The sequence below is a fragment of the Bos mutus genome, chromosome 2 (genome assembly GCF_027580195.1).
Source record: "Bos mutus isolate GX-2022 chromosome 2, NWIPB_WYAK_1.1, whole genome shotgun sequence".
NCBI lineage: Eukaryota > Metazoa > Chordata > Mammalia > Artiodactyla > Bovidae > Bos > Bos mutus.
The window spans coordinates 46,836,155-46,852,529 of NC_091618.1; the positions used below are offsets into that span (position 1 = coordinate 46,836,155).

At 42.5% G+C, this 16,375-nt stretch overlaps 1 protein-coding gene across 6 annotated transcripts in view; it reads right to left on the minus strand.

Moving 5' to 3' along the window:
• Positions 1-282: 282 nt before the first annotated feature.
• SPATS2L (spermatogenesis associated serine rich 2 like) overlaps positions 283-16,375 on the minus strand; it is a 191,534-nt gene continuing 175,441 nt past the window's right edge. For all 6 annotated transcript variants that reach the window (XM_070388528.1, XM_070388523.1, XM_070388536.1 and 3 more), the window contains 4 exons: positions 9,710-9,819; positions 6,337-6,439; positions 3,273-3,493; positions 283-1,185 (listed from right to left, as the gene is read on the minus strand). In XM_070388528.1, coding sequence (XP_070244629.1) covers positions 790-1,185; positions 3,273-3,493; positions 6,337-6,439; positions 9,710-9,819 — 830 coding nt within the window. In that variant the 3' untranslated portion in view covers positions 283-789. The remainder of the gene's footprint in view (positions 1,186-3,272; positions 3,494-6,336; positions 6,440-9,709; positions 9,820-16,375) is intronic.

A 16,375-nucleotide genomic window follows, 5' to 3' on the forward strand; every position in this document is an offset into this window, starting at 1 on the left:
TTTTCTTTACTGTTTAAAGTAGGCTGAGTTGAGGTTTATATTACTTGCAACCAAGGTTTCCAAACTGCCAAGTCGTGTCCAAGACGATTGGGGTACATGTGCATCTGTATATGTGTAAGGTACTGGCAAGGCTATGGTAAGGAATTCTTTCTTCCAAAAGGACCCTTATTCCAAGAGAAAAGAGCATTGTTCAAAGCTCTGTGCCACAACCGCTTTAAGTTTTCATGGTACATTTTATGATAAAGTGGGCTTCAATTAAAAAAAAAAAAACCAAGCCAGGTGTCAAATGCAGCATATTTTAATTTGTTTCAAATAAAGCAATATATGTATATATATATATATTTCAGAAAAACACCAGATGTTAAACTCTACAAAAGCGCATGTGTCTTCAGCAGATCATGTTTGTCTGATCAATAAGAATTTTGTTTCCAACATTAACTCTCTAAAGACGATCAATGGACTGACATCACTGCTACAACATAGGTTGCTACTGAGCCTCTGATCTTTAGCCACATCTTGATTTTCCTAACAAATGAGTAAATACTGCCTGGCTAAAATGCTGCAATGTGTTGATGAGAAAAAGCGCCAACAGATCAAGCAAAGCCATGAAAGTTATGAAGCAAGCTAGAGCTGATTATTAGAATTAGTAAAAATGATTAAGAGAGGATGACACAGCCGTACAGGATTTGTGTATTCAGATTGACTCTCTTTTGGCAGCGAATTGGGTCAGCACCTCCTGCGGGGAACCGCAACTGAGTAAAAACGGCCTTTTTTCCCCTCTCTCCACGCTCAGGCCACCAACGTCACAGCCGGGACCGAGAGAACCGTGGCATCTGTGGAAACTTCTATTCTGGTGGGGCAGAGGTTGCACTGGGAGACCCTGGCTACGTTGCCCCGGAAAGGCCTGGCCTCCGCGTTGTCCGCGGCGTGCTGCCTTCGCCGGGGCTTTTCCGGATGGGCGGGGGCCTCAGGGGTCTTTGTCCCCAAGGAGGCCTCTTGGTTTTTGGCGCCACCTTTGTTTTTGGGACGGAAGCCGTTGTGTGGCTGTCTTCTGTGTTCGTGGCGGTTGTTGCTCTTCGCCATCAGATCGGCTTCATTACCACTGCCCTGGGGCTTGGCAGACCCATTTAGCCTGTTGTTGTGATACTGCGGATTAAATCTTCGTCTTTGGCTAGAAGACCCATTCTATAAAAAGAAAGAAAGAAAGAAAAGAGGTAGATATTAGATGCCAACAAACCCCAGATGACATCAAACCAGGGAAACCAAACCTCTAAGTCACAGGTCACCTTTTTTTTTTTACACCCCAGAAGAATGTGAAAACATGCAAATAAGGTCAAGCTGATAAAACCCTCAAGCTTAAAAGAATGGTGGACTGTCTTGTAAATGGAAGTTCAAGAAAATATCTGATGTTGAAAGAGAGGTTACAGAAGTGTAAGACAGACAATTCCAGAACCAGGCCAAATAAAACCCATCAAGTATAAACCTGAAATAAATCATAAAGAAAAGTAACACAGAGGCAGGGAAATGATGGTTCTCTACCATACATATTTCTGGGACATTCTGTATGGACTATATATATGCATTCTCATGATCATTACCAGTTTACACACCCCTAGGTCTAAAGGGTGATTATCTGTGGAGGTGGGGACGAAGCTTAGGTGTGCAGGCAGGCGTGTCCACATTCCTGTCTCTGTGCACAGCTCCCTCACAATGTGGGATGAAGCCAGAGTTGGGAAGAGACAATATTCAGACACATGGGACGTGGGCCTCCGCCTTTACACTCCTGCCCTGGGCCCTGAGTTACTAGCAGTGGGTCTGTCCTAAACCAATACCATCCAATCACAGTGCACAAACTAAGAACTTGATATATTTGTAACTTATGATACATCCAGGGAAGTAGTCCAGACAGACCCTGAGAATAGGCTTGGGGCATTTGGGAACAGAATTCCAGGATCTCGGGTATTCGGAGAACTTTCCAGAAGGGAGAGCGTAGATTCTGGGTAGTCATCTCTTAGTCTCACTCTGAAGGGAGGGCCATGGGCCACGGCTGGGGAGGGCCACAAGGGTTTACTCTAAGGCATGGGGCCAGCACAAGTGCCTTTCTTGGACTTAGATATATTTTCACATTTAAACATGCTTTCACCTGAAATGCTTTGCTGAAAATAATAAAACAGTGAGCACTGAAAAGGTATCTATGTGGTTAACATTTAATCTGGCCTCCTTTGTTTTTAAATAAATTGTGACAGAGAAATTCAAACTAAATTTTGGACTTAATTTTAGCATGGGGTTTAATAATGAGCAAGGAACAAAATCTGTGAAGGTGTATTTCAACGACAGTGAAACAGATTTGATTATGATCTTGAATCAAGGACTGTATGAAACACTCCTTGTCAAAGTGCGATTTTAAAGTTCATGAAGACATCTGGGGCTAGAGAAATGCCTGTCAGAGTTACTAATGAGAATTCTAACAGACCAAGACCACAAAAGCCAACAGGGCATCTGTTAGAAAACCAGCATTTTGGAATGCTTAAAAAAAAGTCTCTTTATTCAAGCTCTCTTTCTGAAAGATGATGAAAAATATCTTTATAGCATGCCCAACTTCTGAATCATCAAATCCCATTTCATGGTCATTCTTTAATAAGCGGGGATCACTTCTCAAGAATATAATGGAGAAGCAGAAGGAGAGAAGACTGTCCTTTGGATATTTCTGTTTTTAAGGGTCATTGTAATGAGAATTAATAATGTCATTTTGAAATGCATGCTGAAAGCCCAAGAGAAGAGCGAGCAGTTTGAACTAACTTTGGCCTCTTATGGATAAATTAAAGATAAATGGGATTAAAGGATCTTAAAAAACATGCCAGATTTCTTCTCACTAATGGTGTCAATAGCCTGGTTCTCAATCTTGTTCCCATGTCTGTGAGTCCTTTCCGTGTGTGGGCCAGTTACCAGTACCTGGGTGGCACTCAAGTCATGAGAAATGCCATCTCATGTAGAAGGATTCTTGCTAATGCTGTCAAGTGTGTGAAGACCACTTCCTCCACAGGGGAGAGTGCCTGTGAGGGGACCAGATGGACTAGGGGAGCTCAGGGAGGCTGGCCAGGCAAATGGAGGCTCGACAAGTCAGGCTGCTGCTGGGGGCAGATGGAGCCTAGGGGTGACTAGCAGTGGCTATTTTCTTCCACTGCAAATGGGTGGTTTCTTGCCCAGGCAAGGCACCAGGGTCTGCGGGACCCCTGGAGGTTGGGCAGCGTGGCCTCCTTGGGGCAGCTTACCTGCTTATTAGCCGGCACGGCCTGGTGAGAGCTGTCGGCGGTGCTGGGAAGGTTGCTTGCCATTTTGGGGTTTGCTGCTTTACCCTCGGAGGGCTTGTTGTGACTCGAAGACTTTCGGGTAAAGTTACTCTGTTTCCCAGAGGTGGCTGCGTGAGCGCTGAGCAGTGGCAGCAGGGAGCTGCAGGGAGTTCTTGAGGAATAGTTGTTCTTTGGATGTGTAACTGCAACAAGAAGTGCTTGATGTTAGGGGCTGTGCCTCAGTGGGCTCCCCCGGTGGCTTAGATGGTAAAGAATCTGCTTGCAGTGCAGGAGACCCAGGTTCAATGCCTGGATTGGGAAGATCCCCTGGAGAAGGAAATGGCAACCCACTCCAGTATTCTTGCCTGGAAAATCCCATGGACAGAGAAGCCTCGTGGGCTACAGTTTGTGGGGTTGCAAAGAGTTGGACACAACTGAGCAACTAACACTCACTTGCTGACTTACTCACTCAGTAATCTGTTAGAAGATGAGAAGTTGGCAGGAACTTCATAAAAACCGTAAGGGAAGACTTTTTTTAAAAAAAGATGTCTTTGAAAAAGCACTTAGGTGCTTGGAACCACAAAATATCTTCTGTGGGAATTAGTGAATAGCATAATCATTCAAGCTGGGAGACATTTGTAGGAAAAGAGACAAATCTGAGAAACTTTAATATTGTTCTTTAGGTTGAGAACCACCTGGGGAAGAGGGATAATGAAACCCCAAAGTACCCTCTCAGCCCTGTCCACAAATGCACTCTGCCCCTTGGGCTCCCCATTACCAAACCCATTTTTGCTGTTCTTGTCAGATCCCTGGACCAGCGGGTGCTGCAGAGATGAAGAGCAACCTAGGGGTACATCCACACTTGGCCGGTCAGAGCCACGGTGTTCTGAGAACATGGGGATGGAGTGATGCTGGGTGTCAGGGATTTTGTCACCCGGGGTTTGTCACCCCAACTTTAAGGCCAGGCCTGCCAGCCCAAAAGATGCATCTTCTATCTTCCATTAGAGCTATATTATCATTTTTTATCAACTCTAGAACCCCACTGCAAATCTGCAACAACTCCATTGCTAATGTCAACCCAGGCTTATCAGACAGGTTCCCAGCAGGGATCAGGCAGGTCTGTTCAATGTTTACTATCACCCCTCCCGCTGGCTTTTGAAAGGGGTGGTTTTGACGGGATGGTTTCTATGTGATTATACTGAATTGGGGCTGGAGGGAATCAACTCAGGGATATATTCATGATCTTCCTGTCATAGTTCACCAGAATTTGACTGCCAGTCTGGACAGCAAGACCTCTGGATCTTAAAAATGGTCACCAGTTTTGAAAAGCAATTTTCTCTGCTACCTGTGTTGGCTTAGACTTAATCCCAGCATTCTTCCTGAGGACCTGGAGCATGGGTAGGGATCACAGCACATTAGAAATGGAAAGGACACGGATACATCTCCAGGCCCTTCATCTGACAGGTCAGGTGTGATGGCATGTTGGGGGTTGTCCAAACAGGACCAGGGGATTTTAGTGCCTCTTTGCTAACGATGTTCAGTTTTCTAGGGGTCATTATTAGGGTCATTTTCTAGGGTTCAGTAGCTGTGGGATTCCAATGTGCTCTCAACAAAGCTCAGAAGTAAAGGGCCTTTTGAGGACCACTGTCTCCCAACATGGGAGGCTGGGTTCCAGTGTGGACACTTGGGATTTGGTGAGGGATGGCTCCTCCCACTAGGTGGCACTGGTGTGCTCTGGAGGAGAGCAGGGGACGCTGCACTGCCCTCCCCTCCTCAGATGGTGGGGTCTCTTGGCATCAGGGGCTAGCCCATTATCAAGCTGAGGTGGAAACTAGTCTGCGTAGTTAAATTTCCAACTGTGAATCATATAGTCTGGCTTTTTTCTACAAAATCTGGGGATGGAGAATGGCAAATGGAGTAGATTCTTTCATAAGAGAGGAAGTCTATAGAAAAAAAAGAAAATTTAAAAGAAAGGCAATCAGAAATTCAGATATTTGTCAAAGATAGGTGAACAAGGATGCTCACAGCAATGTTATTTTAATGGTGAGAAGATGGAAGCAATCTAAATGGCCACAATCCTGGGACTGTTTATGTCAATTATATTTAAGTAAATTATGGGTTAAAATATATTGACGTGGAAAAATGTCAACCATATATTGTGAAATGATAAGAGCAAATTCTCTTACTATATATGTATGTCATGTAGTATAGTAAATAAAATGCAGTATAATTAAATACACTGCATAATTTACACAATAGATTATATGTGCATAAAAGTGTGAATGAGCCTCAAAAGTAATGTCATGTTCTATTTAATATGGCTGTGTAATTTTTAGATCAAGATTGTATTTTTTATACTCAGAGAAAAAATGCAATTTCCACTTTGAAAAAAAAAAAAGTGCAGTCAGATCTCCATTTCTTAGCTCACTAAGAGGCTGTGGATATTCCATGTCCTTCATCTGTCCTTCCTACCTCCTTGTGACTGTCCTTGGAGCCACTTTAATGCAGGTTCCCACCTCCCTCAGTGGGTGGGCTGGAGCAGGGGGGAAAGAATCAGCCAATTTTGTTGCACGTTAACTGCTCTAATTAAGGGAGAGGCTTGGGAACTGCTGAGCAGTGCGTGTGTCACACACACACACACACACACACACAGACAGCTGGGCCTTTCACGACAATAGCCCATTGTTCCCAGACTTATTAGGAAGACTTGCTCTTCCCATAACAGGTCTCTGTAGAACCAGACTTTTGAAATCAGAGACACTTGATCCGGCAATGCTTAAGAAAAGTTTGCAAAAGGTATAAACTAGTTGACCTGTTCTGTTCTGCTTAATAAATCCTGGGGATTTACTGATGGGCAGTGGCATTTGAAGACTCGAAGTTCAGATCTTGACATTTTTAGTGACTCATGTCATGACCTTAGATCATTAAACCTCTTTAGACCTCACTTCAGGCTCCTGGGGGACCACACACCTGACATTTCCCATATTGACTCCAATAGTGCCAGCCTTACTCACACAGAATTATTTAGCAAGTATGCAGAACTCACTTTCTCCGCAGAGCATGATTTGGGCCTTGAGCTGTTCAATGTCACAGGAGAACCGGGCAGCTTTCCCGAGCTCTTCATCATATTTACGCTCGCTGACAAAGTGCTGCGGGGAAGAGACAGAACCCCATGATGACAGAAATGACTGAGACACGCTGTTGATCCATTTTCTCTGTTCTCCCGCCCCTGCTGTCGGTGTGAGAGCATCACCAGGTGGGGAGCAGGGCAACTCTGTGCTGGGAGGTGCCTTTCAAGCGGGCTTGGCTTTGTCCTGGAGCACAATCACCTTCTTGTTCTTGGGAACTCATGCAGGTCCTGTCTTTACCCTACCTGGGCTTAGACAAAACTGTGGTTCAGGCAAGATGAGTGTCTGGACTCATCTACTTAACCTTTCAGCATCCTACGCCCTCTTTCTGGCACTTCCTGTCCTGTTGTAAGTTATGGGATTCCCTTCTGGCCGTCTTGCTAATCTGCCCAATGGCCTGCTCAGCTATCATTCCTCATGAGAAAGTGTGTCAACCTTCCTAGACATCCATCTCCATTTTTAATAGGGGACCAGGAAGTGGTAAAGAACCTGCCTGCCAATGCAGGAGACGTAAAGACATGGGTTCGATCGCTGGGTTGGGAAGATCCCCTGGAGGAGGGCGTGGTAACCCACTCCTGTATTCTTGCCTGGAGAATCCCACAGACAGAGGAACCTGGTGGGCTACAGTCCACAGGGTCGCAAAGAGTCAGACACGACTGAAACAACTTAGCACACTTAGTAAGTCCAAAAAGCCTTTAGTAACTAGAAACCATTATCTTGAATGGTAGAATTTCAAGTGCTGTTAAGGGAAGTGGTAAAGAGATTACTTCTCAGTTCATTTAAAATTAAGATCTATGTGCAGATGACAGAGGGAGAAATACAGAAATAACTATGACTCAGTCCCTCTGTGAGTTTACCAGGGAGTTCACCATGTGGCAAGAGAGACAGATATCATAAAATAAAATATAAGGTAGAATGTAGTAGGTGCTTTAGGAATATGAAAGGGAAAGAAATTATTTCCTGCTGAGGGGAATTAGGGAAAGAGTTATGTAAGAGGAAGCATTTGAGCTGGAACATTAAAAAAATATTGAACACTTACCAGACATGGGCCAAATTCTTAACAGATAATCTCATTTTTATCTGATTACATTATTATGAAGTCAGTACTGTTATTAACTCTGATTTACAGAGGGGGAAATGAGGTTCTAAGAATCTAAGAGAATATGTAATTAATCCAAGTTTGCAAGAGCTGGGCTGTTGCATTCCAAAGCCTGAGCTATCAACCATTTTACGAAGAGTAGGGTTTTGATAGGTAGAAATGAAACTTAGAAGATGAGTGGATTTCAATAGAGCAGGAAGCTGGCAATTTCACAGTCATCAAAATAAGTGTTTGTTATTTGTTTTGCCTTCCAGGATGTCTTTCTGGTTATCAGGACAGGTTTCACCAGCCAGCCCCACTCTCTATTCTAATCTGCTTGGGGACCAGAGAATGTCTGTGACATTGGAAGTGCATCTGTGTCCACAAGATGAAGGGTTTCTTCTACTGAAACTAATTAGCAATGGTCAGAACCTACTGGGGGTTCCTAGGTGGCACTAGTGCTAAAGAACCTGCCTGCTAATGCAGGAGACGCAGGTTTGATCCCTGGGTTGGGAAAATCCCCTGGAGGAGGGCATGGCAACCCACTCCAGTGTTCTTGCCTGGAGAATCCCTGTGGATAGAGGAGCCCGGCGGGCTACAGTCCATGGGGTCACAAAGAGTTGGACACGACTGACGTGACTTAGCACACGTGCTCACACAATGTATACTGGAGTCTGGTGGTGGATTTTGTTCTGAATGGAAGAGTAGCCCTCAGTGGGGAAGACCAGATCTGCTCTAACAACTCCAGTCTTAGGGTGAATGACTGAGCTGGAGGAAGACAGTGGAGGCAGAAAGGCTGGTTGGGGAGGCCATTACAATCGACTGGTTGGAGGCAACAAAGACCAGGAGGGCAGGTGAGAAGGGAAAGACCTCTAGAACTTTTCAGAAGCTTCAGGGGAAGTCCTCACCTCCACAGGGCTCCCTTTCATGTCTAACCAGGACAGAGGGGACCAAAGAGTTACTTGCCACTTTCTACTATCCCCAACCACTTTTATGCTGGGATGGGCAGATAACCCTACTTAGAAAGCTAGCAGCAAATGTGTCTGCCTTCAACGTGGGAGACCCAGGTTCAATCTCTGGGTTGGGAAGATCCCCTGGAGAAGGAAATGGCAACCCACTCCAGTATTCTTGCCTGGAGAATTCCATGGACAGAGGAGCCTGGTGGGCTACAGTCCATGGGGTCACAAAGAGTTGGACACGACTGAGTGACTAACACACACAAATATGACTTCAGAGCTCCCCGGTTCCCTGGAAGTTGGTCAGAAGCAGGGGTGCATGCGTATATGTGTATGTTTAGTATACTAGAGAAAAAGAGGGTACGGAAAATTTATTAACTGTGACTTCCTATCTTGTTGTAGATACTTTTTCTGCCTTTCTGGTGACAACTTCTCCTTCTGGTAACTGTACCCCAACACAATTTTGAAGATTCACAGCATTGGTGGATCTGTCAATCAAGACCTCTCTTGGCCAAATGGCAGATGTGACCCAAATGGAGGCAGTTCAGAGTCTCTCTCTGGGATTTGAATCAAGAGAGGGGTGGCTCAGGGGGTGATGACATCTGGAGGTCACACTCGGATGGTGCCTGGAAGAGTGTCTGGTAATTACTGCTGCCTACATTCCTGCCCAGTTGTAGCCTGGAGTCTTCAGAGCACACTTTGCTTTGGGGAGCTACTTTCGTATTTTTTCCAATTCTACTTGTTCCAGAGGTTAGCAGAGTCAGCTTCTGTTGTGTGCCATTGAAGAAATCCAATAAATACATATTTGTGCATGGTATTCTTAATAAAAGGGCAAGTAAGCTAGAAAAGGATACAGGGAAGAAGTTGCCACATATTGCGCGTTCTTTAGAATCCTCACTGTTATACTAGGTTCATACTTTGTGTTCACATGTGTGCGGTTTATATGCATAAATTACATATGGTGAAAATAATATCCCCTTTCCCAGATATAATTTATGGTTGAATACATTTTATTTGGGTCACTTTCAATAGCCTGTACCTCTCCTCTGTAATGCTATATCCCTTCAACCCATAGTATATTTAAATACAGTGATTAGGTGGTTCTTTACCCTTCTGTATTCTCGATTTCAACCCTGTGAAAGAGAGCGGGGTGTCTGATTTAGATCCTCAGAGAGCAGTGCTCTGTGGATGCAGAACAAACATAATAGGGATCAGAACTCTGGCTCAGGGTTCAGGCTGTGATATTTTAGAACTGACCTTAATTTCTGCCCTGAGTTCGGCCAGCTGCATCTCTGCCATCTGACTGGCTAGATCAGTAAGTCTTTTTAGTTCTTCTGCTTTCTTTTGACGAGCAGTCAGGATTTCCACTGCCGAATAAGAAGGAATAATACGTTAACGCCAAGGATTTAGACATATTAAATGACCTAATTTCTTGGATTAGTTTTCCGTCTGCAGACTGATCACTTTGTTGGGCCATGGCTGTTTTCTGAATTGGTCACTGAGGTGGGCTGTCCCTGGGTGCTCAGCACCAACCACTCATTTCCATATGTCTTTATCCACCAAGCGTCAAACCAAACATGGTCCTTTCTGATTCACTGTACACCCACAATCTTCTTCATTTTCCCCACTGGCATCTGATCTCACTTACTTAATTTGGACTTTCAGATTTGTGCATTACTCAGAACAACAATCTCCAAGAAAAGAAACATACAAATCCTATCTGAATGATACTGCAAAGACAGGAGTGCACTAAGCAAAAGCCATTCTTCTGTGTGTGCTGTACTATTAAATTTGAACATTGGACTCTCTGAACTTAACACATATTCATGTAGGGCAACTAGCTGTGTTATTGAAATATGACATAACAGTTTTCCTTTATTAGCTTTCTGTGAGCTAGAAAATGCCTCTGCTTTTGCTACTCTGCAGATTTGTTTCCATTTTGCAACCAAAGAGAAGTTGCAGACCACAGTGTCTTGTTTTTGTTACGTGTCCACAATGGAAAAATTTCCAGAGAGAGTCAAAGCCTGCTTGAACTGAATTCATGTGCACTCTTTAGCATCTGCACATACAGAGAAGATACAAAGGAGTTTTCAGCATCACATTTCACACACTTGCCAGATGAACTAAAGGTTCAAGTAGATGTACAAGCGCACAGGTTAATTTATATGTCTGTGTATGTTCCCCAAAAGATCATGGAGCTCAAAGCAATCAAAGCAATGAATACAAATACATTGGGTGAGATTTAAATAAGAAGTTTGATTTTATAATACATAGACTTGCAGTTCTCTCATTCCAGTCACATATGAATTGCCTTCATTTCTTTTGGACAAAGATTTTGAGTTATAACAAAAGTCCATCTAACTAATAGGATATGCACACGGAATTCACATTCCTGTCTCAGCTGAACAAAGGTCAACTGCTTTATTAGACCAGATTCACAGAGCACATGCCCAGCAAACAATGTGATTTCCCATTGTAAGAGTTCTTAATTGATAAATGTCCAAAATAGTCACTTCAAAAACCCCCAAAGATGTTCAGAATCAATCAAGAGTTAATATTTCCTGCAAACCATAAACCATTCTTCAGACAGGCTGAGAAACATCTTTTTTATGCTGATACCAGTGTCAAGATGTCAGTAAAATAACTGATCTGTAACTCTTAAAGCCTAATCATCTGCCAGACTACTCTAATCATGCTTTGATTATTTACTGGGATGCCCCCTGCCTCCCATTTACAATACCATGTAGCTGGGCAGAGGCTGAGCTGTGCCTGGTAGCATTTCAGGATACAGAGGAGCTGGAGAAAGCTTGTCCTGATGATGGGAGGCAAAGGAATTTTCATCGTATTACTGAATGATGTCCCAGGTTACCCAGTCACACTGGAAGTCACAAAAAGGTAGCCCACTATCACTTTTGGTGACAGGGTACATATATTTTGCTTGGTCCACACATTGTTGTTGTTCAGTCGCTCAGGTGTATCTGATTCTTTGAGACCCCCATGAACTGCAGCACACCAGGCTTTCCTGTCCTTCACGATCTCCCAGAGTTTGCTCAAACTCATGTCTATTGAATCTGTGATACCATCCAGCCATCTCATCCCCTATTATCCCCTTCTCCTCCTGTCCTCAATCTTTCCCAACCTCAGGGTATTTTCCAATGAGTCGGCTCTTTGCATCAGGTCCACACATTACGTTTACAAATAAATTGCCCATATTTGAAAATTAAGATATTCCATTCAAAAGCTGGATTTCTGGCTGTTATTTCTGGCCACAGTTGGCCAAGCACTCCCATATCAAAACCATCAGAGCTGAGGGGTCGCTGCCATGTTTACATGGAGCATGACACCCAGTGTGCCCTAGTCCACTGCTCCTCTGCCCCCACGCACCCTGTTTGACTCACTAATGTTACCTTCCTGGCCCCTGTGGGCATTTCCAATTCAGAAACTGCACATTTAGTTCTTTGTATTTATGATTACTAGGACCTAGGACACAGTGCGTGCCCAATATGTTTGCTGAATGAAAGATTCCAATGAATGGATCAGTGCATTACTTAACAGGAATATGCAAAGAAAGGCAGAAGTTCCTTTTCTACAGGGCCACTTAAGAATACCTAGGACTCATACCTTCGATTGGGCTTCCCAGGTGGTGCTAGTGGTAAAGATGTCCAATGCAGGAGACATGAGATATGCAGGTTCAATCCCGGGGTGGGTAAATTCCCTACAGAGGGTAATGGCAACCCACTCCAGTATTCCTGCCTGGAGAATCCCGTGGACAAAGGAGCCTGGCAGGCTACAATCCATGGGTCACAAAGAGTTGGACACAGATGAAGTGACTTAGCATACACTCAGGCATACCTTTGATTAATCAATTATTTCCCATTATAATTCAACATATGGGTGGGACTAAAGCCTAGAGAGTGAGAAAATGATTCTTGAGTAGGAAGATGAAATGAGATACTTTCCTCTGGCAAAGTAAGATAAATGAGAAATTCTGAAGGTCCAGATTTGATGAGCAGCTAGTAAGGGGTCAGTAGACCCCGAGTGACTACACAGTTAAACAGATCTGACTTTTTCTTAACGGATCATTTGTGGGACTGGTGACAATTAGGGGTGATTGTTCTTTTTGATTACGTAGAATTTGGGCATTCATACCAAACAAAAGATTTGGTAGAAATAGATACAAATGGGCCCTAAAATAGGAATGCAGGTGCAAGATCACCAATAAATTCCGAGTTTACACTCATGCAAATGTGCATGGGAATGAATACTTTGCATCAGCAAGTGCTGGGATGAGTTTTACATATAGTCTCATTAACATTTCAAAGATTTCCATTATGAAAAAGCCCTAAAATTTGAGATCAAAAGCCAATATTTTCTGGGGGAGAAGTCAACATTTTCACCTCAGAAAAATCAATGACAGAAACAGAAAGCAAAACCAAAACAGATCAGTTCCTAAAATTCATTGATCCTATAATTTAAAATAGAATAAGTATGCTTTGAAAGCACCATCCTTTGAGAAATTTGTAGAAGGAGACAGTTCCATATGGCTTTAGATTTCACTGCATTCAAGACTCAATTAATATTATTTATGTAGTTTTATAAACAGTCATCTGGTATGCTGAAATCCATTTCCTCAATAGGATTTATACTTTCCTTCAAGTTTCTGGAATACATTAGAAGCTTGTTCATATTACCTGAACCATAGAAAATTTCAGGGCTTCTCGAATAATACTCCTTAGCAGAGTGTGTACTTGAAATCCTGGGAGGTAGGGGACCAGGAGCTGGGGCAGAAGTAGCTCTTTAAACACAAAGCGTCTTTGAAATCCTTTTGATTCCTTAAAAATTCTGGTGAATTTTGCATTTTGCTTCATAATAAATCTGTGTTCCATTAATATAATGTTTTCTTCCCATTTCTAGTAAATTCGACACTCTGGGAACATGCTTGTCTAGGCCTCCAATTCTCTGGGCAGCCAAAGTTTGAGATCATAGCACTACAGCATCTTCAGTTTCTTCATCTGTAATATGTAATAACTGTATACCCCTCACAGGATTATTATGGAACTAAATGAAATAGCCTATGTGAACTGTTTTGACTAGTATACTAAAAAACCCTAACTAAAAATACTATTAATAAAGTGAGATATATTTATCTATTCTCTTATTGCAGTTGCATTAATGCTCACTAATACTGGATCCCACAGCCCATGGATACTGAATTAACTATAATGATTCACTTAACACAATTAAGTACTTACAGTCTTCCCAGCTTTGTGTTAGGTGTCATGAGGAATGGAGAAGCTTATGTTATGATTAGGGAAATGTGGTTTATATCATGTGAAGGAAATGGAAAATGTGGAAAACATCTTGAGACCATAGATAAGGAGGCTCAAATGGTGGTTGTAAAGACAATCTGGGGCTTCCCGTGTGGTGCAGTGGTAAAGAACCTGCCTGCCAATGCAGGAGATGCAAGAGATGCGGGTTCGATCCCTGGGTCAGGAAGATCCTCTGGAAGAGGGCATGACAACCCACTCCAGAAATCTTGCCTGGAGAATCTCATTGACAGAGTAGCCTGGTGGGGTGTGGTCAACAGGGTCGCAAAGAGTTGGACACGACTGAAGTGACTTAGCACGAACAAAGACAGTTCAGTACTTTATAGAGAGATTTAATGGTTTCTTCTCTCAGTAAAGAAGACTCACAGTTAACATACGTGTGTCACCTGAGACGCTGCATAACTTACCATCTGACCCCTGTTTTTCTCAGGGGGTTGAACTAACTTCTTTACTAAGATGGGCTTTCTCTTTTGGACACACTGCATCAGGCACTGTGCCAAGTGTCCGACATGTGTCTTCTTCTCTCTTTACAATAACTATTTGAGATAGACACAAATGTTATGCCCCCCTTTCCTTTTATTTTTAATTTTAATAACTTTCTATTTAACCTAGTATATCACAATATATCATTCTTTCAACAGGTCAGCCATACAGAAATTACGGGTGTGATATTTACTTTTTTTTTTTTTTAAGATATTCAGTCTTTGAAAACTAGTGTGCATTTTACATTCAGCACATTTCAATTTAGCCTAGCCACATTTTAAGTGTTTGGTAGCTGTGTGTGTTATGTCCCCTTTTCTGATGAGGAATCTGGCTTTGAGAACATCACAGAATAGTTCAAGGTCACACAGCCAGTAAAATGGGTGGAACTTGGATGTGATTTCAGTTCTGTTCACCTCCAAGGTAAGTGAACTGGCTTCCCCAGGGCGCTGGGCAGTTCTACACCAGGACAGATTCTTGAAGTTAGGGGTATCCTGTGAACCCATCTCGCTGGTTCAGCTAGCCTGACGGTTCTGAGTCTGCAGTTGCAGACGTATCTGTCTGCTGCGTGTCCCACTCTCCACCAGTGCTTAGCACATACAGAGCACACAGTAAATGCTCACTGACTGAATCAGTTTTAAAAATAGGGATGCTCTCCAGAGATGCCCCAAATCCCACAGGTCTTGGGATCGAACACTATTGTCCCAAGGAGGAAGAATGAACACTTGAAATCTGAAGCCTTCTGTTAACCTCTGAGAAAGTGATGTGCTAGTAACTTTCTATTTTGGTGCTAGAGAAACATTTGTGTTTGCGTTGGAAGTTAGCATTTTTGTCATTAGGAAATGGAACTGAAAATAAGCTGTACCCAAGAAACAGGGAAAATCCCGTCATGGGGTAATCTACTGCTACTGAAGAAATCAACAAATTCCATAAAAATAAAATATTTTCACAATCAAAGGGATTGTGAAAATATCTAAATATTCCACAGCTTAACCCTGGATCATATTTAGTTTTATTTAATAAAACCTGCTGTATTTTAGATTCTAAAATGTTGTTTAAAATTATTTAGAAAAGTCGTCTAACAAAATAATGATAGCTATTTTTCATAAAATGACTACTGAATTATGGCCAAGGGCCAGGCAAGAAAAATATTAAAAGAATGAAGAATTTGGTCTGATCCTCCACTGATTTAAAAAAAAAAAAAAAAAAAAAAGCACTGAAGTCAAAAGTACAGGAACTTAGCTGAAAGCTGATTGGGGATGCAGACTGCCATTTATCCAATTTATGAGATAAGATTTGGGAAAGGATGAAGAATTTAAAATGCCTAGAAGATAAAAATTGTAAAACTAAATCCCAGCTGAAAAATATGGTCTTAGGTTTCCCATTAACAAAGCAGATGAATTTAAAAATAAAAGAGGGATCAACATGTCCACTTGTGTTGAATTTGACTAAGCAGTCTTGTCTCAGCTGAAATTTCCAACTCATGAATCTCAGCCTATCTGAGATGGCAAATCCACCCTACTGGCTGTTGAGCAACTTTACAACAGTGGAAAGGTTTAGAAATAGGTGTAAAAATAGTAAAATAAATCAAACCCAGAGTACTAATATTTTGTGTTAAATTTAGAAAAAATTTTGTAATGATCAAGACTGCCTATGTGTGTTCATTATTTTATATATAGAATATTCTGTATCTTAAAGCAATCTCACTTGTGATTTCAATTTAAAACATTTCTTTTGGAGTGTTAAGTTGTTAGGTGTCAGTGAATCTGACTGAGTTTGTAAACAGAATTGGAGTGTTTTAAGAGAATTTCATTTAGTACATCTCTGAAAGTGAAAGTGTTAGTTGCTCAGTGGTGTCCCACTCTTTGCAACCCCATGGACTGCAGCCCACCAGGCTCCTCTGTCTATGGAATTCTCCAGGCAAGAATACTGGAGTGGGTTGCCATTCCCTTCTCCAGGGGATCTTCTCGACCCAGGAATTGAACCCAGGTCTTCTGCATTACAGGCAGATTCTTTACCATTTGAGTCACCAGGGAATTATTAATCTTGTAAGTGTTGCTTAAGAGCTTGGAATACTTTGCTGGTTAGCTTTGTGAGTTTGCCTTCTCAGGTTTCT